The 23,217-nt window shown below is 43.6% G+C and overlaps 1 protein-coding gene across 1 annotated transcript in view; it reads left to right on the top strand.

Moving 5' to 3' along the window:
- Positions 1-23,217, top strand: part of LOC121003515 — a gene marked incomplete at its 5' end in the record, with an annotated part of 1,598,977 nt that overhangs the window by 298,817 nt on the left and 1,276,943 nt on the right. The window contains 1 exon segment of the mRNA XM_040435417.1: positions 13,828-14,541. Coding sequence (XP_040291351.1) covers positions 13,828-14,541 — 714 coding nt within the window.

Raw genomic sequence — 23,217 nt, 5'->3', positions numbered from 1 at the left:
GTCTAGGCACTACCTAAACAAAATACGTCCCTACCTCACTCATAGAGCACAGTTCACACATGGACAACATATGCAGCTTTCCTCAGCCAACATCAATACTGCAGCCTCCAGGCTGTGGCAACTCCAGTACCTTTTGGGGGAGTGTGGCCTCCAGACGCTAGGCGTGTAACCCTCGTTCTCTAGGTGTCGCTAGGTCCTCCAAACCTCAGGCTAGTCAAAGCCTTGTGGCCCCTCAGTCCTCCTAACTGAGACCACACACAGAGCCTCTGCTTCACAAAACAGTCTCGCTCTCCCTCCTCAGACTGACCTACTCTGAGGCACTTTATGCCAGCCTGATTACAGCAGGCCTCACCTGCGATCACCTCAGGTAGAAAGGAAAACCCGTACTGGAAGGATGTGGACTGGGAACTCCCTCTACCAAGCCTAGCCACCAGTCCAAGTAAAATCCAGCCCAGAAAATATATACAGAAATGTCTCAGCTAACTATGCTTTGCTGAGACTACTGCCACTCTCTGGATTTTATCCTTCTCACCCATCTGAGGTACCTGAAGTGGGACAACACACCTTCCAGCGCTGTTCACATTACCACACTGGGTATTAAAATATCCCCTAGAATTAAAGATTTTGAGGAATTAAATCTTACCCCACTGTTAACTAACTTTCGTAATAAAGGCAAGGCTTGGTGCAAATTATATCTATCAGTAGTGGGTAGAACGAACCTACTCAAGATGGTTTTGATGCCACAGCTTTTGTACATTCTACACAATGCCCCGCTCTGGCTGCCAATGGACAGGTTCAAAAGGATTGACTCGATATTTCGAGACATAATATGGCGTAGGGGACAGGCTAGAATAAAGCTCGAGACACTACAATACTATAAAACGGAGGGAGGCCTAGCAGTTCCTAATCCCTGGGTGTACTACCTTGCAGCTCAAGGCCAGCACTTCAAAGGATGGCTAGAATTAGAAACCTCAGACATGACTGGTCAGATATATAGAAACCACCTGAAAGGTAGAGACCTAATGTTTCTACTGACTAGAATGCATAAATGGGAGACAGATGTGGGTGAACTCAAGAAAGAGCAATGGGCATGATTAAATTATGTGTCATCTTTGAGTGAAAGTGGAAAGCTTTCGCAATTATTTATTATCCATAGAGTGTACAAGACGCCAGTGTTTTTACCACCGAATTGGTCACAGATTAGATGCCAAGTGTCCAAGGTGTGATATGGAACCTGCAGACTTGATACACATGCTATGGAAATGCACGGTCCTGACTGTATACTGAAGAGAGGTGACTGCTATCATACAAAAAGCATACTCAGTAAATATTCCACAAGACCCAAAAGTGTGTATCTTAGGCTATGTATCGAAATTGGGTACTGAACACGTGTTCAAACTGACTATAGGCAGACTACTGTATGTGGCTAGGAAGCTGATAGCTCAGCACTGGATACAGGCTGATCCTCCCACAATCGGGGAGTTTAGGTGCAAAGTCAACACTATGATTGTATATGAAAAGGCCATTTTCCAGAAAAGAGGCTGTCCCAGCAAATTTGAGAGATTATGGGAACCTTGGCAGGCACAAATGTGCATGGGTGCTAACTTGGATAGAAGAAGCAGCTGATGCCGGAATGGAGGGTTGGGCGGTGGGGGGGGAGAAAGGGGGTAGTTAAGAGTTTAAAAAATAATAAGTACACATGACAGTTAACAACTAAGATACAATAAGACTCATGTTTAATCTTAATTATTGTTGCAAATCAATTTTATTGTATAATGTATTCTGTACATTTGTGTTGTACTCTCTTTTGGAATCAATAAATAAATTATCTGATTTAAAAAAATATATATTTGTTCCCTCTTCTGACTGATTCTTCAGAATTACACCTGAAATGTATTTCAACAAATTGGTTCCTCTCTAGTGATATACTTTTCATAATCTTTGGATGGTGTGTACAGTATATACAGTCCTGATCAAAAGTTTAAGACCACTTGAAAAATGGCAAAAAAAACATATTTAGCATGGCTGGATCTTAACAAGGTTCTAAGTAGAGCTGCAACATGCAACAAGAAGAAATGGGAGTGAGACAAAACATTTTTTGAGCATTCAATTTAATGAAAACAACGAATAGACTGAAACAGTCTTTTTTCAGCTGATCAAAAGTTATTGTTTATCACTTCAAAAATTTGTTTCGGCATGCTTGATGCAAGCGTTTCCATGAGGTGAGTGGGAACATTTCTCCAAGTGGTGAAGACGGCTGGATGAAGGCCATCTACTGTCTGGAACTGTTGTACATTTTTGTAAACTTCCCTTGCCATCCATCCCCAAAGGTTCTCAATTGGATTTAGATCAGGGGAACACGCAGGATGGGCCAAAAAAGTGATGTTATTCTCCTGGAAGAAGTCCCTTGTCCTGCGGGCATTGTGTACTGTAGCGTTGTCATGTTGAAAAAGCCAGTGGTTACCACACAGACGAGGGCCCTCAGTCATGAGGAATGCTCTCTGCAACATCTGGACATAGCCAGCGGCCGTTTGACGCCCTTGCACTTCCTGAAGCTCCATTGTTCCACTGAAGGAAAAAGCACCCCAGACCATTATGGAGCCCCCTCCACTGTGGGGCGTAGAAAACATCTCAGGTGGGATCTGCTTGTCATGCCAGTAACGTTGGAAACCATCAGGATCATCAAGGTTAAATTTTTTCTCATCAGAGAATAAAACTTTCTTCCACCTTTGAATATCTCATGTTTGGTGCTATCTTGCAAAGTCCAAACGAGCAGTTCTGTGGCGTTCAAGAGACGAGGTCTTTGAAGACTTTTTTTGTTTTTGAAGCCCTTCAGTCTCAGATGCCGTCTGATGGTTATGGGGCTGCAGTCAGCACCAGTAAGGGCCTTAATTTGGGTCGAGGATCGTCCAGTGTCTTGACGGACAGCCAATTGGATCCTCCGGCTTAGTGCTTTTTTGGGTCTTCCACTTGACTTTTTTGTTCCATAACCCTCAGGATCATTTAAGAAATTCCAAATGACTGTTTTACTGCGTCCCACCTCAGCAGCGATGGCGCGCTGTGAGAGACCCTGCTTATGCAGTTCAACAACCCGACATTCAAAAAGGGAGAGTTTTTTTGCCTTTGCCATCACAACGTGTGACTACCTGACAGAAAATGACAATGAATCCACATCTTTGCACAGATTTGTCCTTTTTTTTTTTTTTAACTCGTTTTATTGAAAAAGAGTAAAAAGGCATGTTTGTGGTACATTCAGATGAACATGAAACGGTAGTATGCAGTATATAATGTCATACAGTACAAGAATATCGTCTGTACTTTGGCAATTCAAGGCAAGAAGCAAATAAAAGTCTCCTTGCATATACAGTGAGAATACAATAAATTGAGGTTTGAGTGTCCTGACACCTTAAGGATCAATAAAGGCCGCGGATCTATCTGAAGTGGTTAAATGTGATTCACACCAGAGACTCCATACTTTCTGGAGTTTGTCAGGGCATTTCCTATTTATATAGATCACATTTTCAAAAGGTATTACTTGATTCACTAGCCTTTTCCAGATCCTTATTGTAGGTAGATCATCCGCCATCCATTTAAGAGCAATTACCTTTTGGGCTAGAAACAGAGTTTCGCTCAGGAATATTTTACTGTAGTGAGACCAACCGTCATTATCCAGAATACCCAATAAGCATACCTTGGGACATAATGGTATTGGACCGATACCCAAAGATGAAAGTACCCCTGGCACTTCCTGCCAATAAGATCTAATGTACGTGCATTCCCACATCATGTGCCAAAAATCAGCACTAATATGAGAGCACCTTAGGAAGCTGGGTTGGGGCAATCTCCCCATCTTGTGCAGTCTAGTGGGGGTTAGGTAGCTGCGATGCAGCATAAATAGCTGGATTAATCTGTTGTTGACCGAGGGAGACACATTAGTGACAGCCTCCAGCGCCTCTGTCCAATCCTCTGACGTGAGATGGGGAATGTTCTCTTTCCACCTGGTTTCAGCTAGTATGGGTTGTAATGACATATGATTCCCTAAAAGGTAAGTGTAGAGTGCAGATATTATACCTCTAGTCCCCTGTGACTTGATGACCCCAATTAAAGGGTAAGAGGAAATGGCCCTGTTTCCATCCCTAAACTGTTCCTGAAGGGCATGTCTGATCTGTAGGTATCTAAAAAACTGGGTGCGTACTATCCCAAATTGCTCTTGAACTTGTGAAAAGGAGCGTAAGATTCCACCATGATATAGATCTCGCAATACAGTGATCCCAGATGTTTCCCAGATACATGTCCCCTCTATTCCCTGTAGGTGGGGGAATAATGGGTTATCCCACAGAGGTATGGTGTCGGCCCAATCCTTATATTGTCGTAATTTGGCATCTCTCCAGAACTGCTGCGCCAACCTGTGAATCTACAGCAATTGTCCCGATAGGGATCCAACCTTTTCTAGTACTGGCCATAAGTTGGATAGACCCAGATACTGTTGCAAATAGTACTCCATATTCTGTAGGGGTTCCCCATTGACCCAATTAGCTAGGAACCTCAGTTGTCCTGCGAGGAAATACAAGTAAAAGTTTGGTAATGCCGCTCCACCCTGTACCTTGGATCTCTGCAGTGTGTTCAAAGCAAGCTTGTGTCTGGCCTTTCCCCAGATGAATTGAACCATTAGAGAATGGAGGTGATCAAAGAAGCTCCGGGATATTGGGGTGCAAGCATGTTCCAGTATATATAGCCCCTTTGGTAATAGGATAATTTTTATTAGATTGATCCTGCCCATAATGGACAGAGGAAGGGTTTTCCACACCTTAAATTTGTCAGTGAAGATGGTTTCTAAAGGGGCGATATTTTTGGAATATGAGTCTTTCGGCTCTCTGGTGATGAAAATCCCTAGATACTTAAAATGGTCCACTACTCTGAGATTGTGATAGACCTCGGGCCAATCAGAACGCCACAACGGCATTAAGGCCGACTTAGCCCAATTAATATGTAACCCTGAAAAGTGTCCAAATTGTTCAATGATAGCGATCGCTCGTGGCAGAGAGATGTCCATCTCACTCATAAACAATATAATATAACCCCCTAAATGTCGAATCTTGACGAATTCATAGAGCCAGGTGTTCAATGGCGATTGCGAACAATAGGGGAGAGAGAGGGCAACCTTGCCTCGTGCCCCTCTGCAAAGTAAAGGAGGAAGAGGCCGTGCCATTGACCAGAATACTGGCCTTAGGATCCCTATATATTATCCGAATCCATTGTAAAAATCTAGGTCCAAAGCCAAACTTCTCCAATGCCCTCATTAGATACGGCCACTCCAGAGAGTCGAAGGCTTTGGCCGTATCCAAAGAAGCCATCGCCCATTATCTATCATGATGGGTTCCAATTTGGGCTATGACTTGTGCCCTACGTAGGTTGTTGGAGGTCGATCTTCCTGGTATAAACCCAGTTTGATCACCATGTATTAAGCTAGTTATTATTTTGTTCAACCTATTGGCCAAGATTTTTGTCAGGATTTTGTAATCTAAGTTTAGTAAGGATATCGGCCGGTATGAGGCACAATCCAACGGATCTTTGTCTGGCTTAAGAATTACTACTATAGATGCTTCGTATAGGGAATCCGGTAATTTGCCCAACCGCCATGCCTCCTTAAACATCTCCTTCAGTTGAGGACCAACAATATCTACATACTTGGAGTATATCTCCAGGGGCAGCCCATCAGGACCAGGAGACTTCCCGTTCGCAAGATCATTAATTGCCTCCTGTATCTCCTCCAGGGTTAAATCCCCCTCCAACAAATTGCTGTCTTCTACCGATAGTGTTGGGCAGGTTATCTCGTCCAAATAGTGCCCAAGCTCCATCTCCGAGTATGTCACTCGTGATTGATATAACTCACGATAGAAGTCAGCAAAGCCCGAAACAATGCCTGGGACAGAATCTCTAACCTCACCACTGGGGATCTGTATACGTAATACTGGTGGAGCGGATGTATTTCTGTGGACTAAATGGGCTAGTACTCTTCCTGCCTTATCTCCCACCTCAAAGGCCTGTTGTTTGTAAAAAAAATAACTTACGATTACTTTTTTCGTGTAGATGAACCAAATACATCCTTCCCTTTTGCAACCAGTCCTGTCTATTTGCTTCAGAAGGATCCAAGACAAACCTTGTCTCAGCTTCCTTGACACAAACATTAAGGGAGTCCTCTTTTTTTCCGGGCGTCTTTTTTAATATAAGAGATGGATGATTTAAGGCATCCCCTTAAATACGCCTTCAACGTATCCCATAGAAGCAAGGGGTTCGTATCTGCGTCTTGTACCTCTAAGAATATTTGCAATTGGTCTGGGATCCTGTCTTGGTCTTTTAGTAGGGTGAGCCAAAATGGGTGTATTCTCGTTTTCAAACGAGGGCTTAATGCCTGTGGAATATTAAACTGCGGTATCAGGGGTGCATGATCAGACACACTTTGGGGGCTATGAGAAATAGTTTATAGCTCTAAGTATACATCAGGGGATCCAAAAATATAATCAATCCTGGACAAGGCCCCGCAGGAGGGAGTGAAACAGGAATACTTCACAGACCCTGGATGTTTCTCTCTCCACAAATCTAGCCACCCCATCTCCTCGATCCAGGCTGACAATAAAGTGGGTGGGCTGTGGACCGAGGAAGTCGGGTAAGCATGAAAGCGATCCACCCGTGAATTCATGACCATGTTAAGGTCCCCTGCACATAATAGCTTAGCATGCGGATACTGAGCCGCAAAAATGGCCGCAGTCTGCAAAATCGCCATATCAGCAGGAGGGGGACAATAAATGTTCAGAATCACAAATGGAGTACCATTCACGTGTGCATAAACAAAAATGTACCTTCTGTCCGGGTCAGTCTCAACCATGTGCGGTTCCCATCTAACAGAACGGTTAATTAGAAGAGACACTCCCCTAGAATGTGAGGTGCCGTATGAGTGATATGATCACTGAATCTATGTTTTCTGAAGCCTAGCGGCTGTTTCGGCCGTCAAATAGGTCTCTTGTAAACTGAGTATATGTGGGGTGTATCTTCGGACATGTGCAAAAACAGACATTCTTTTACCCGGATTACCCAATCCCCTTACATTCCAAGACATTAACACTAGGGCGGCCATATTGTGCGCAACTGATATCTAAAAACGAATCTGCCCTTCTGTTGTAGCTCCGGATAACTTTTCCGTACCGAATCGCCTAAGACATATATAGGTTTGCCTACAGTTAGTAATCTACCACATTGTGCCCAAACAGAGTATAAAAACTTAAAGTAAAACAAATAATGCCATAACTTAACATTGAAATGAAGTAAATAATGCCAAGTGCGGGAAAGTAACTTCCCTGTGACTGAGTAGTCAGGGACCTGCATATTACAAGGTGGTGAAAGTCTATGCAGGTATCTGACCAGCTCCCACTACATAATACACATTGTGCTGATAACTAACCAATGGTGTGCATGGTAAACAATGAAACTCACTCCGAAATAGCTGTGCGCAATTATTACGGAGTCCATAACGGTATAACTTTGCCTGATTCAAATGGTGAATCGCCACCGCTGATGTTGTGCCCTGGTAGTAGAGTCCTCAAGAAAAGAGTGAGATGTTGGTGCCATACCGCACCTCAAGATGGCGACAATCTGCGCGACTTCCTAGCGACCCAATCATCTGCTTCTTTGGGATCGGTGAAGAAATTAGATTTTTCCCCATCTACCACCCGCAGCCTGGCGGGGTAAGCCATGGAATATGGTAAGTTCATGTCGCGGAGCCTTTTCTTAACAGAAACAAAAGTCGCCCTTTTCTTTTGAAGCTGGGCGGAGAAATCTGGGAACAAGGATACCTTGGCATTTTCATGCGTGATGGACTGCTTCCTTCTCGCATGGGTAAGGATAAGGTCCCGATCTTTCCAGTTCAGCATGCGTGCTAAAAGAGGTCTAGGTGGGGCCCCAGGTGGTGGTGGGCGAGCTGGAACCCTGTGGGCTCGCTCTACTGCATATGCCATAGAAAAGGCTGCCTCGGAGAAAGTAGATTTGAACCAGGTCTCCAGGAAGGCGGCGGGATCTGAACCCTCTGTTCTTTCGGGTAGGCCTAATATGTGCACATTATTCCTCCTGGCCCTGTTCTCCAGGTCGTCACATTTCTGTTTCCATAAGGAGACCGAGTCTTCCAGGGCATGGATCTTGGCAGGCATGGGACGGGTGAGATCCTCTAACTCCGAGATCCTCTCTTCCGCCCCCCTCACCCGCTCTCTAAGTTGCTGGACATCTTGTCTAAGGAGGCCTAAATCCACACGTACCTCATCAATCTTGGTAGTGAGGGAGGTTTGGCAGGCCAGGATTGCTGACATAAGCTGCCCATGCGCCTCTTTCGGTGAAAGCTCAGGCGCCTCCGGTTCATCGGTAGCTGCTTTTTGTGCCGCTTGACCGCGGGTATGCTGAGTGCGAGGTGTGCTGGCTGTCGCGGCACCATGTTGGTTGTCTTGGCGCGCAAATTCTTTAAGGCGTTCTGCCGCTGCTTGAGCCTTGCTGGGTCCCATTATCAGGTTCCGTGGGGTCTCTTGTTGTTGTACACCCTGCGTGTTATCAGATTAACCGTATCAGCACTCAGGATTGCTCAGGATGATAATCGGGAGTCGGAGAGCAGATCAGATGCGGCTGTTCATGCCGGCAGTTAGCCACGCCCCCACCAGATTTGGCCTTTTAAAGGCATGTGGTCCTAAAATTTTGAACAGCTGAAAAACAGCCTGTTTCAGTTTTTTCGTTGTTTTCATTAAATTGAATGCTCAAAAAATGTTTTGTCTCACTCCCATTTCTTCTTGTTGCATGTTGAAGCTCTACTTGGAACCTTGTTAAGATCCAGCCATGCTAAATATGATTTTTTGCCATTTTTCAAGTGGTCTTAAACTTTTGATCAGGACTGTATGAGGCGCAAGCACTTAAAGGAGTTGTCTCATCTGAGACCATGGGGGCATATCACTAGGATTTGCCCCCATTGTCTAATAGGTGCGGGTCTAACCGCTGGGACCCACACCTATATCGACAACAGAGCTGGCCAAAGTGGTGGCTGGAGGACTCTGGTCCGGCCACCACAAAGCGCTCTCCCCATAGAAGTGAATAGGAGCGCACTGTGCATTACCAGCCACTGTTTCCAGGGCCTGGCGGAAATAGCCAAGCCAGTGCTGCGCATGCATAGTGCATCCTCCACCACATTCAGGGTTCCGTTTAGGAGATAGGTGCGTGTCCAAGCGGTGGGACCGCACCTACCAGACAGTAGGGGTATATCCTAGCGAATTGCCCCCATTGTCTCAGATGAGCAACCCCTTTAATATAAATGCGTGAAAAATGGAAGATGTTATGGTATGGGCCATGCAGTTTATTTACTTCTAAATATAGACATGTGCGCGTTTCCCCAGCACATCCTGTTGGTGGAAACCATTGGGCATTGTGCGGGGCGACGCTCACAACTATATGGCTTTTGATATAGGGCTGCACAGTTTGATCCTTGTGACTTCATTTAGCCTAATGTTTCCCCGTTTCTTCTGAGATGCACTCGATACACCTCCACCCACGGGTTAGGTGGTGCTCCGTCAATATGGAAGGGAATCTGTAACTATTTACAGTCCGTTCCACACTTCACCCAAAACACAGTCCAGCTGGGTCATAACCATTGCCATTGCAGCGTCACACTGTACAGTCGTGGCCAAAAGTTTTGAGAATTCGATAAATATTGGAAATTGGAAAAGTTGCTGCTTAAGTTTTTATAATAGCAATTTGCATATACTCCAGAATGTTATGAAGAATGATCAGATGAATTGCATAGTCCTTCTTTGCCATGAAAATTAACTTAATCCCAAAAAAAACTTTCCACTGCATTTCATTGCTGTCATTAAAGGACCTGCTGAGATCATTTCAGTAATCGTCTTGTTAACTCTGGTGAGAATGTTGACGAGCACAAGGCTGGAGATCATTATGTCAGGCTGATTGGGTAAAATGGCAGACTTGACATGTTAAAAGTAGGGTGATGCTTGAAATCATTGTTCTTCCATTGTTAACCATGGTGACCTGCAAAGAAACGCGTGCAGCCATCATTGCGTTGCATAAAAATGGCTTCACAGGCAAGTATATTGTGGCTACTAAGATTGCACCGCAATCAACAATTTATAGGATCATCAAGAACTTCAAGGAAAGAGGTTAAATTCTTGTTAAGAAGGCTTCAGGGCGTCCAAGAAAGTCCAGCAAGCGCCAGGATCGTCTCCTAAAGAGGATTTAGCTGCGGGATCGGAGTGCCACCAGTGCAGAGCTTGCTCAGGAATGGCAGCAGGAAGGTGTGAGCGCATCTGCACGCACAGTGAGGTCGAAGACTTTTGGAAGATGGCCTGGTGTCAAGAAGGCCAGCAAAGAAGCCACTTCTCTCCAAAAAAAACATCAGGGACAGATTGATCTTCTGCAGAAAGTATGATGAATGGACTGCTGAGGACTGGGGCAAAGTCATATTCTCCGATGAAGCCTCTTTCCGATTGTTTGGGGCATCTGGAAAAAGGCTTGTCTGGAGAAGAAAAGGTGAGCGCTACCATCAGTCCTGTGTCATGCCAACAGTAAAGCATCCTGAAACCATTCATGTGTGGGGTTGCTTCTCATCCAAGGGAGTGGGCTCACTCACAATTTTGCCCAAAAACACAGCCATGAATAAAGGATGGTACCAAAACACCCTCCAACAGCAACTTCTTCCAACAATCCAACAACAGTTTGGTGAAGAACAATGCATTTTCCAGCACGATGGAGCACCGTGCCATAAGCCAAAAGTGATAACTAAGTGGCTCAGGGACCAAAACGTTGACATTTTGGGTCCATGGCCTGGAAACTCCCCAGATCTTAATCCCATTGAGAACTTGTGGTCAATCCTCAAGAGGCGGGTGGACAAACAAAAATCCACTAATTCTGACAAACTCCAAGAAGTGATTATGAAAGAATCGGTTGCTATCAGTCAGGAATTGGCCCAGAAGTTGATTGAGAGCATGCCCAGTCGAATTTCAGAGGTCCTGAAAAAGAAGGGCCAACACTGCAAATACTGACTCTTTGCATAAATGTCATGTAATTGTCGATAAAAGCCTTTGAAACGTATGAAGTGCGTGTAATTATATTTCACTACATCAAAGAAACAACTGAAACAAAGATCTAAAAGCAGTTTAGCAGAAAACTTTGTGAAAACTAATATTTGTGTCATTCTCAAAACTTTTGGCCACGACTGTATGTATATAAGGTATCCACTGTTGGCTGGTTCCTGTGTTGCTGGTACGTGGGCCATTATCTGCATTTTGTGTGTACTGTGTTCATAGTCTGGATATCATTATGAGTGAGGTGAGTGGCACTACTGATATTTACCTTATTCCGCTCCCATAATGGAACTTATCCTCAGCCTTATAGGGTCCTTTACAACACATTTGTTTTGGTTTAGGACCTTGGGTTGCCAGGATACAGGTTGGGCGCTCTATCACATGACTAGTCATGTAATTGAGGGCGTTTGCGCGGTTCCGGGAATCCCGATCATGTGACCGCTACGTCGAACACGTGACTATCGGGAATCTCGTTCCATAACTCGCGCATGCGCAGAGACATACGGGAGACGCCACTCATCACACACATACTGCCGGATGGATTCTCTGCTCAGGTGCATGGTAGGTTTTAATTGAAGTACACAGCTGAGATTGTTATGCTGATATACTACTGAATGTTGTTACTTTGTAACACGATTGGGTGAATATGCAAGGGGAGGGTTTGACCTTTTTTTGGGGTACAACCCCTCAACCGATCCGGACACCTATATATGTATTGAAGTTCACTTGTATACCACATGTAGCTTGAGAAAGACCTGTGTGTCGAAACGTTGCTGTATTTTTCGGTGTGATTAAACACTAAGTTTTGATTCAAGATTAAGAGTGCCGTGACTTTCCTGAAGTTTTCTTTACTTGAGAGTGAAAGGACTGTGATTAGGAGAGACCTCGGTGTGCACAGTGTCCTAGCTGCAGTAATGATGTTCAGGTCACAGGATTATTCTTTGGCGCTTTATGTAGTTGTGTAATCGGGAAAGGCTGCAGGATAAGGCTACATTCACACAACAGTGAAAAATGGCACACAGCAGTTTTTAGAATGAATTGAAGTCAATGGCGCTATTCACATGGCCATTTTTTTTTTTAAGGCGAGTGAATAATGGTTGTGAAAAATAGGACATGTCCTATTTGTGGCCCTTTTCACTGCCAGATGGACCCCATGTAAATCAATGGGACTATTTTTAATGACCATTTAGACAGGAGTGCATCTATGTAAAGGCCGTTTAAAATGGGTACACTAGTGGAAAATAGCCATTTAGGGGTTAAACTAAAAATAAATTGCCTTATCCGCTTGCACACACAAGGCAGTCTCTCTTGGTGCTGAAGGACCTGTGCTACCAACGTGATGACATCACCATGTTCTCCCAGCATTATGGTTTAGGAGCGCATGGTGACATCATCCCACTGAGAGTGTAGGTCCTTTAGCACCAAATGAAGAGCGACTTTTCTCTACGCGTGCAAGTGGATTAGAGGAGTAAATTATTATTTTTTTTCCCCATAAAAACAAAACCTTGCACATTATTAATTATTACTGATGGGGGCCACCCTGGGGAACATTATTACTAACTGGGGCCACTATGGGGGACATTATGTATACTGCAGGGATTAGTTATTAAATAAAAAAAAAGCAAATAAAAATCATCTAAATCATCCTCAAATAATAGCCGTTAAAAATGAATGCAAAACGTCCAGACGACCAGGAAAGGAATGCAAAAATGGTTGAAAAATGGCCATGAAAAACTGAATGTGTCCGTTTTATAAGGCTTTTTTTCACGTTTGAATGTAGCCTTAAGAGGTCATACAAAAAAGTCTCAACACCAGATATTTCCTACCTGTCTGTGAATAAAGACCCCAAGATATCCTGACCCAGGTGACTAACACGGCATATTATCAATAGTAATTATATCTAAAGAAAAAAAACATGTTGAGGAGCTCCCCAATTTTTTTACTTTATTCACAGTATAGGAGCTTCACTGACGTAAAGGTGACACTAAGGGACAGTACTACTGCAGGGGGCGCACAAAGGGGGCACAACTACTGTGTGGACATATGAAGGGGACATTCTACTGAGTGGGGGAACTTAGGGCTCTTGCAGACGAGCGTTGTCACGCTGTGAGCCCGCAGCACCTGCCCTGAACTCCCAGTGCTGTTGGGGGTCACATAGCATTATATTGATTTATGATTCTATGTAACCCTTACAGTTCTGGAATGTATTGGATAACACTTCAATACATTCCAGAACTGTAAGGGTTACATAGCATCATAAATCAATATAATGCTATGCAACCCCGGGAGGTCAGGCCAGGAGCTGAGCTGCGGACTTGCAGCGTGACCAACGCTCGTCTGCAAGGGCCCTTAGGGAGCATCAATACTGTGAAGAGGGCACTAAGGGGGAATTCTACTGTGAAAGGGACACTGAGGGGAGATAACTATTGTGTGGGGCGCTAAGAGGGCATTCAGCGCTAGGAAATGTTTTATTTATAAATTACTGATTTGGTGGGGGTTGCATGGAAGTTGATCAAAGTGGAGGCCAACCTGGCCTAGTTATGCTCCTTGGTCTACTATTAGATTGTGGTCTGTTTGGCCACCACAGTTTTAGTCAATTCATATATGAATTTTCTGTGGATTTTTTATATGGAAAAGTTATAAAATTTCAATACAATTTTATGGTATTATTCATCAATAATAAAATGTGTTTTATTCTTGGCAGATGACTGTACCAGGAACTCAGAGAAACATCTGATATCTTTAGATTTTGAAGTAGATGATTGTGATATCACACGAGATACATTTGAAGAGCATGCAAATATCCAAGATATACCTTCATCCAATCACAGCAACAATGCATCATTTGATCCTTTTAAACACGTCCGATCTTCTGATTCATCACGGACTGAAACGCAGAATAAAAGTCACAGAAAAGGTGTTAAACATCAAACAGCTCACATAAGAGAGAAGCCATTTTCATGTTCGGAATGTGGGAAATGTTTTAACCAAAATTCAAATCTTGTTATACATCAGAAAATTCACACAGGAGAAAAGCCATTTTCATGTTCAGAATGTTGGAAATGTTTTAACCGTAAATCAGCTCTTGTTATACATAAGAGAATTCACACAGGAGAGAAGCCATTTTCATGTTCAGAATGTGGAAAATGTTTTCACCATAAATCAGCTCTTGTTATACATCAGAGAATTCACACAGGGAAGAAGCCATTTTCATGTTCAGATTGTGGAAAATGTTGTATCCATAAATCAGATCTTGTTATACATCAGAGAATTCACACAGGGGAGAAGCCATTTTCATGTTCAGAATGTGGGAAATGTTTTAACCGTAAATCAGATCTTGTTGTACATCAGAGAATTCACACAGGGGAAAAGCCATTTTCATGTTTAGAATGTGGGAAATGTTTTAACCGTAAATCAAATCTTGTTGTACATCAGAGAATTCACACAGGAGAGAAGCCATTTTCATTTTCAGAATTTAAGAAATGTTTTAATCATGAATCAGATCTTGTTATACATCAGAGAATTCACAAAGGGGAGAAGCCATTTTCATGTTCAGAATGTGATATATGTTTCACCCATACATAATCTCTTGTTAATCATCAAATAACCGACATATAAGAGAAGCCATCTTCATGCTTAGCCTGTTAGTGACCTCCCTTATGTGTTTTTGTGGTAGTCACTAACTGCCTTTATTCCTTCAGATACTCTGTTTTATAGGGAGATAAAAAAGCGCCTTGCTTTCAGTTACCAGATGTAGCTGAGGGCTTGTAGTGATGATTGGGACCTCTCTGAGAGCTCCCCAAACAAACATAGTCTCCTGTATTGAATGAATATTGGTAATCAGAGGACAGATCCAGTTAAAAGTCAAACTAATGTGTTATTTTTTATATATATATATATATATATATATATATATATCTCCTCTAAATGTTTGGGATAAAAAATAAAACAAACTGTATTCCACCCTGCCTGTGATCGGTATAGGGACCCTCCATTCCTGTAATACTGAAAATACAGGGGTCTATATGTGAAAGTCTAAAAAATAGAGCTGGATTCCAGATATGTGGAAAAAGGGGTGTCATTAACACTTGTAAATGGCCAGTTATTTGCAGTCAGGTGGAATGACAGATATGGTAGGATGTAACCATAGTAGCATAGTTTATAAGGCTGAAAAAAAGACATCTGTCCATCCAGTTCAGCCTGTTATCCTGTGCAAGTTGATGAAGAGGAAGGCAAAAAAAAAAACGTGAGGTAGAAGCCAATTTTCCCCACTTTAGGAGGAAAAAATTTGTTCCCGACTCCAATCAGGCAATCAGAATAACTCCCTGGATCAATCTCTAGTAGCTATAGCCTGTAATATTATTACACTCCAGAAATACATCCAGGCCCCTCTTGAACTCTTTTAGTGGACTCACCATCACCACCTCCTCAGGCAGACAGTTCCATAGTCTCACTGCTCTTACTGTAAAGAATCTTCTTCTATGTTTGTGTACAAACCTTCTTTCCTCAAGACGCAGTGGATGGTCACAGTCACAGTCCTGGAGATAAATAGATGATGGGAGAGATCTCTGTACTGACCCCTGATCTATTTATACATAGTTATTCGGTCTCCCTGAGTAGTCTTTTTTTTCTAAAGTGAATAACCCTAATTTTGATAATCTTTCAGGGTACTGTAGTCCACCCATTCCAGTTATTACTTTAGTTGCCCTCCTCTGAACCCTCTTCAGCTCTGCTATGTCTGCTTTGTTCACAGGAGCCCAGAACTGTACATAGTACTCCATGTGTGGTCTGACTAGTGGCTTGTAAAGTGGCAGGACTATGTTCTCATGATGGGTATCTATGCCCCTTTTGATGCAACCCATTATCTAATTGCCCCTGGTAGCAGCTGCCTGACACTGGTTTCTAAAGCTTAGTTTGCTGTTCACTAAAATTCCTATGTCCTTTTCCATGTCAGTGTTACCCATTGTTTTACTGGTGACTTGTATTATTCCTTCCCATGTGCATAACCTTACATTTGTCAGTGTTAAACCTCATCTGCCACTTCTCTGCCCAAGCCTCCAATCTATCCAGATCCCTTTGTAGCAGTATACTGTCCTATTCCGTGTTAATTAATTTAGTGTCATCTGCAAAAATTTATATTTTACTGTTCAAGCCTTCTACAAGATCATTAATACATACAGTACATACCAAAAGTTTGGACACACCTTCTCATTCAAAGAGTTTTCTTTATTTTCATGACTATGAAAATTGTAGATTCACACTGAAGGCACCAAAACTATGAATTAACACATGTGGAATTATATACATAACAAACAAGTGTGAAACAACTGAAAATATGTCATATTCTAGGTTCTTCAAAGTAGCCACCTTTTGCTTTGATTACTGCTTTGCACACTCTTGGCATTCTCGTGATGAGCTTCAAGAGGTAGACCCCTGAAATGGTTTTCACTTCACAGGTGTGCCCTGTCAGGTTTAATAAGTGGGATTTCTTGCCTTATAAATGGGGTTGGGACCATCAGTTGCGTTGAGGAGAAGTCAGGTGGATACACAGCTGATAGTCCTACTGAAAAGAATATTAGAATTTGTATTATGGCAAGAAAAAAGCAGCTAAGTAAAGAAAAACGAGTGGCCATCATTACTTTAAGAAATGAAGGTCAGCCAGTCAGCCGAAAAATTGGGAAAACTTTGAAAGTAAGGGCTATTTGACCATGAAGGAGAGTGATGGGGTGCTGCGCCAGATGACCTGGCCTCCACAGTCACCGGACCTGAACCCAATCGAGATGGTTTGGGGTGAGCTGGACCGCAGAGTGAAGGCAAAAGGGCCAACAAGTGCTAAGCATCTCTGGGAACTCCTTCAAGACTGTTGGAAGACCATTTCAGGGGACTACCTCTTGAAGCTCATCAAGAGAATGCTAAGAGTGTGCAAAGCAGTAATCAAAGCAAAAGGTGGCTACTTTGAAGAACCTAGAATATGACATATTTTCAGTTGTTTCACACTTGTTTGTTATGTATATACAGGGAGTGCAGAATTATTAAGCAAGTTGTATTTTTGAGGATTAATTTTATTATTGAACAACAACCATGTTCTCAATGAACCCAAAAAACTCATTAATATCAAAGCTGAATATTTTTGGAAGTAGTTTTTAGTTTGTTTTTGTTTTTAGTTTTAGCTATTTTAGGGGGATATCTGTGTGTGCAGGTGACTATTACTGTGCATAATTATTAGGCAACTTAACAAAAAACAAATATATACCCATTTCAATTATTTATTTTTACCAGTGAAACCAATATAACATCTCAACATTCACAAATATACATTTCTGACATTCAAAAACAAAACAAAAACAAATCAGTGACCAATATAGCCACCTTTCTTTGCAAGGACACTCAAAAGCCTGCCATCCATGGATTCTGTCAGTGTTTTGATCTGTTCACCATCAACATTGTGTGCAGCAGCAATCACAGCCTCCCAGACACTGTTCAGAGAGGTGTACTGTTTTCCCTCCTTGTAAATCTCACATTTGATGATGGACCACAGGTTCTCAATGGGGTTCAGATCAGGTGAACAAGGAGGCCATGTCATTAGATTTTCTTCTTTTATACCCTTTCTTGCCAGCCACGCTGTGGAGTACTTGGACGCATGTGATGGAGCATTGTCCTGCATGAAAATCATGTTTTTCTTGAAGGATGCAGACTTCTTCCTGTACCACTGCTTGAAGAAGGTGTCTTCCAGAAACTGGCAGTAGGACTGGGAGTTGAGCTTGACTCCATCCTCAACCCGAAAAGGCCCCACAAGCTCATCTTTGATGATACCAGCCCAAACCAGTACTCCACCTCCACTTTTCTGGCATCTGAGTCGGACTGGAGCTCTCTGCCCTTTACCAATCCAGCCACGGGCCCATCCATCTGGCCCATCAAGACTCACTCTCATTTCATCAGTCCATAAAACCTTAGAAAAATCAGTCTTGAGATATTTCTTGGCCCAGTCTTGACGTTTCAGCTTGTGTGTCTTGTTCAGTGGTGGTCGTCTTTCAGCCTTTCTTACCTTGGCCATGTCTCTGAGTATTGCACACCTTGTGCTTTTGGGCACTCCAGTGATGTTGCAGCTCTGAAATATGGCCAAACTGGTGGCAAGTGGCATCTTGGCAGCTGCACGCTTGACTTTTCTCAGTTCATGGGCAGTTATTTTGCGCCTTGGTTTTTCCACACGCTTCTTGCGACCCTGTTGACTATTTTGAATGAAACGCTTGATTGTTCGATGATCACGCTTCAGAAGCTTTGCAATTTTAAGAGTGCTGCATCCCTCTGCACGATATCTCACTATTTTCGACTTTTCTGAGCCTGTCAAGTCCTTCTTTTGACCCATTTTGCCAAAGGAAAGGAAGTTGCCTAATAATTATGCACACCTAATATAGGGTGTTGATTTCATTAGACCACACCCCTTCTCATTACAGAGATGCACATCACCTAATATGCTTAATTGGTAGTAGGCTTTCGAGCCTATACAGCTTGGAGTAAGACAACATGCATAAAGAGGATGATGTGGTCAAAATACTCATTTGCCTAATAATTCTGCACTCCCTGTATACACTCTATATATATTGTGACGTACCTCGCAGCCCCGCCTGACGTCACTGTACGTCGGGATCAAGCGGTATGGTTTTAGCACTGGTTACAAAGACTTGTTACGCACTCCCTGGCAGTACGTAAGGTCAGCTTGGAACTGTTTTACACAGACAGCCCCTGTCCACACAGGCACAGGGAGTGAGAGAGGGTGGACCATGCTACCTCCGGCATGGCACAACATTCGCTCACAACCCTGACAGGCTAAGAGAGCACTTTCACTGCCCCAGGGAGACAAAGCCCTTCTAGCCCATTAGACTGCCACCAGTTCCTTGTTAGATATAATCCCGGTCCATTAACAGAGTTATATCGGGTCAAAAACCAACCCAGGTAGCATGTAACGTAATACTGAGACACGGACGTGTGGTCTCGTGGATCGAGACAACAGAACAGTGCAAGAATAAATTATATATTTTATTGCCTTAAATGGGTTGTCTCACTTCAGCAAATGACATTTATCATGTAGAGAAAGTTAATACAAATAATTTACCAATATATTGTTATTGTCCATATTGCTTCCTTTGGTGGCTAGACTCATTCTTCCATCACAATATACATGTCTCGTTTCCATGGTTACAACCACCCTGCAATCCAGCATTGGTGGCCGTTCTTGCACACTAAATAAAAAAGCACTGGCTCTTCTGGTGGCCGGGACCATAGGAACGCACAAAGGCCAGCACTTTTTCCTTTAGTGTGCAAACTGGATTGAAGGGTGGTCGTAAACCATGGAAACGAGACATGTATAATGTGATGGGAAAATTTGTTTAGCCAGCAAAGGAAGCAATACGGATAATAATAATACATTGTTAAGTGCCTTGTATTAACTTCCTCTACATGATAAATGCCATTTCTGAAGTGAGACAACCCGTTTAAAGGCGCACTAGATATAACACTATATACACGGAATATATACAATGGTCAGCTATGCATATACAGGTGATAGTACAGTGAAAGTTAACAGATAAAAGTCAGTTACCAGAAACATATGTGGTCCATTAAAGTTGTAATCTTGTGGAATTCTTGGATGATGTCACATGGGAGGTAGTGAGGACAGCGAGTTTCTAGGTCTCTCCAAACACGACACCCTGTGACCCCTCTTCAGAGAAAGACAATCACCTCTGTCCTGCACGGGCACTTAAACTTTAGGCGGTCACCCCCCCCCCCCCCCCCCCCCCAGGAGGATCCCACTCCCCCTCCTTTTGGCTTGGCAGCTAGAGATCCAAAAATCCATTATGGATCCTAGCTCCTCACCGGAAAGAGTTCTCCATATCTCCCCTTCCCTATGTCCCACAGGCAAACGAAGAACAGGAATGTCCGTCTCGGCCCCAGGGTCTCAAAGACGTCAACAGTGTATTTATGAGATGTACGGGCAGTTCATAATTTCTTATGAACTCCTGGTTCCATGATGTCTAGGGAGTTTCTTTATAGTTATTGACAAACTCAGCCCCCATCAGTGGAGCTGAGCTTCCAGCTTGTCTGGGCCAAGTGTGACATGTAACCACAGGGTCTGCTTTGAAGCAGGACCACATTTGGAGCCTGTTTGCTCTGCCAATTCCCTTCACCTAAGCAAATGGGCAGGCATTAAATCCTAACTCCACATATTCCATATATATATTGTACACTCTCCTGTAGGGCGGCAATGACAGATTTTCTTGCAGACCACAGGGTTAAAGTCCAAATGTTGCTTTATTTATCACACTCCGACAATACAGGCACCCCAGTTATAATTCACTAGGTAAGCTGAAGGTCCAGCACCACAAAACATAAACCCAAATAAACACCTGCCCGTCTGGACTCTGGCTAATACAGTGAAGTTCCTAACTCACCTATTGAACACAGTTCACACAGAGAACTCAGCTTCTCTAGCCAGCAGGGCAGCCAGCTTCCCAGACTTTCTCCAGGCATTACTCTCCCTAGACTGACAGCCTGGACTGTGCTTTATTTCCCCTTGATGATCCCAGCTGGCTTCAGCTGGGGATCCCTCAGGCTAGGGGAAAACCTGTCCCGGAAAGGGGTGGACTGGGGAGGTCCCTCTACCAATCCTACCTTCTCCCAGTCCAATAAAATCCAGCCCATAATTTTAACAAAACTGTCTCAGCAACCTAGACATTGCTGAGACCATTTTAACCTTCTGGATTTTATTTACCTCACCCAGTTGAGGAAGCTGGGTGGGATATACACCCCTTCCAGGACTTTACCATTCACTTTTCTGTTCACCTTACCACATATCCCCTCCCTCTTCTCCAGACCGGAGGTCTGGATATTTTTAGGCAACAAGCAGTGTATCCTGGACAAAGCATCTGAGTTCCCCTGTAATTTCCCCAGCCTATGTTCAACCTTAAAACTAAAATTTTGCAAGGAGAGAAACCACCTGGTCACTCTTGCGTTTTTCTCCCTGTTTTGTTTCATCCAAGTTAAAGGAACGTGATCTGTTACCAACTGAAATTTCCTACCCAGCAGGTAATATTTAAGTGACTCTAGAGCCCATTTAATGGCTAGACACTCTCGTTCCACTATGGCATAATTTTTCTCTGCCGGGGTCAGCTTCCTACTTAGGTACATCACTGGGTGCTCCTCCCCATTTATCGCCTGTCTCAGATGCATCAGTCTGGACCAGAAACTCTTTTCTGAAATCCGGGGAAATGAGCACTGGCTGTTCACATAGAGCGTACTTTAGGCTTTGAAAGGCGTTTTCTGCCTCTGGGGTCCACTTCACCATCACTGACTTAGGGCCTTTCGTTAAGTCAGTCAATGGTGCTGCCATCGAGGCAAAATTCAGTACGAACCGGCGGTAGTACCCTGTCATGCCAAGGAAGGCCCTGACTTGTTTCTTTGTTAAGGCCCTAGGCCAGTCTTGTATAGCCTCTACTTTATTGATCTGGGGTTTAACCAGCCCTTTACCAATAATGTAGCCCAGATATTTTGCTTCCTCTAGACCCACTGCACACTTCTCAGGGTTTATGGTTAGGCCAGCATCACTAATGGAGTCTATAACGGCCTGTACCTTCCAGGGGTGACTTCTCCAATCAGATTAAAAAATGACCACATCATCAAGGTAAGCGTCCGCATAGTCATGATGTGGCTTCAAGACCAGGTCCATCAACCTCTGAAATGTAGCAGGGGCTCCATGTAACCCGAACGGCATCACTGTGTACTGGAACAGCCCCTCTGGAGTGGAGAATGCTGTCTTTTCTTTTGCATCATCTGATAATGGTATCTGCCAATACCCTTTGGTAAGGTCAAGGGTCGTGATGTACCTTGCTTTCCCAAGCCTCTCAATTAGTTCATCTACTCTGGGCATGGGGTATGCGTCGAATTTTGACACCTCATTTAGCTTCCGGAAATCATTACAAAATCTCCAAGTCCCATTAGGCTTCAGGATTAAGACAATAGGGCTTGACCACTCACTGGTAGATTCCTCAATGACCCCTAACTCAAGCATGCGCCTGACCTCAGAGGATACCACTTTTCTGCATGCTTCTGGTATCCTGTAGGGCTTTAGATTCACCTTACTGTGGGGCTCAGTTCTCACTGAATGTTTTATCAGGTGGGTACGGCCTGGTAGGTCAGAAAACCTTCCTCTATTTTTCTGTAGAAACTCCTTTACTTCTTGTTTCTGGGGTACTGACAATGCCTCACTAATTTTTACAGGAGAAATTGGTGGTGACACCACCTTCTTTCCATGGCTTGATCAGATTTACGTGGTAAATCTGGTAGGGTCTTCTCCTTCCTGGTTGGTGCACCTTAAAGTTCACCTCACCTACTTTTCCACAACCTCGTAGGGACCCTGCCACTTTGCCAGAAACTTACTTTCTACAGTGGGAACTAGAATCAGGACCCTGTCCCCAGGATTAAAGTCCCTTACCTTGGCAGACCTGTTATAAATTCTGCTTTGAGCCTCCTGAGCTCTTTGCAGATGTTCTTTAACAATGGGCATCACTGTCGCTATCCTGTCTTGCATGTCAGCCACATTTTCAATGACGCTCTTATAGGGAGTAGCCTCAGCCTCCCAGGTTTCTTTAGCTACATCGAGTAAACCCCTTGGGTGACGGCCATATAGTAACTCAAATGGTGAGAGCCCTGTAGAAGCCTGAGGCACCTCCCTAATAGAGAACATAAGGTATGGTAGGAGGCAGTCCCGGTCCCGACCATCCATTTCTACCACTTTTTTTAACATCTGTTTCAGGGTCTTGTTAAACCTCTCGACCAATCCATCTGTCTGTGGGTGATACATCGAGGTGCGTATCTGGGTGATTTTGAACAACTTGCACAACTCTTTCATCACCATTGACATAAAGGGGGTACCCTGGTCTGTGAGAATTCCCGGGCAATATTTTTGGACGCCATGTTTCGTAAGGGTACCGCTTCCGGGTATCGTGTGGCATAGTCCAACACAACCAAGAAATACTGGTGTCCCCTAGCTGACTTAACAATGGGACCCACCAAGTCCATGGCAATTCTTTCAAAAGGT

This window comes from Bufo bufo, chromosome 6 (genome assembly GCF_905171765.1).
Source record: "Bufo bufo chromosome 6, aBufBuf1.1, whole genome shotgun sequence".
In the NCBI taxonomy this organism is placed as follows: Eukaryota; Metazoa; Chordata; class Amphibia; order Anura; family Bufonidae; genus Bufo; species Bufo bufo.
The sequence above is the reverse complement of the archived record's forward strand: the minus strand, read 5'-3'. Positions and strand labels throughout refer to the sequence as shown.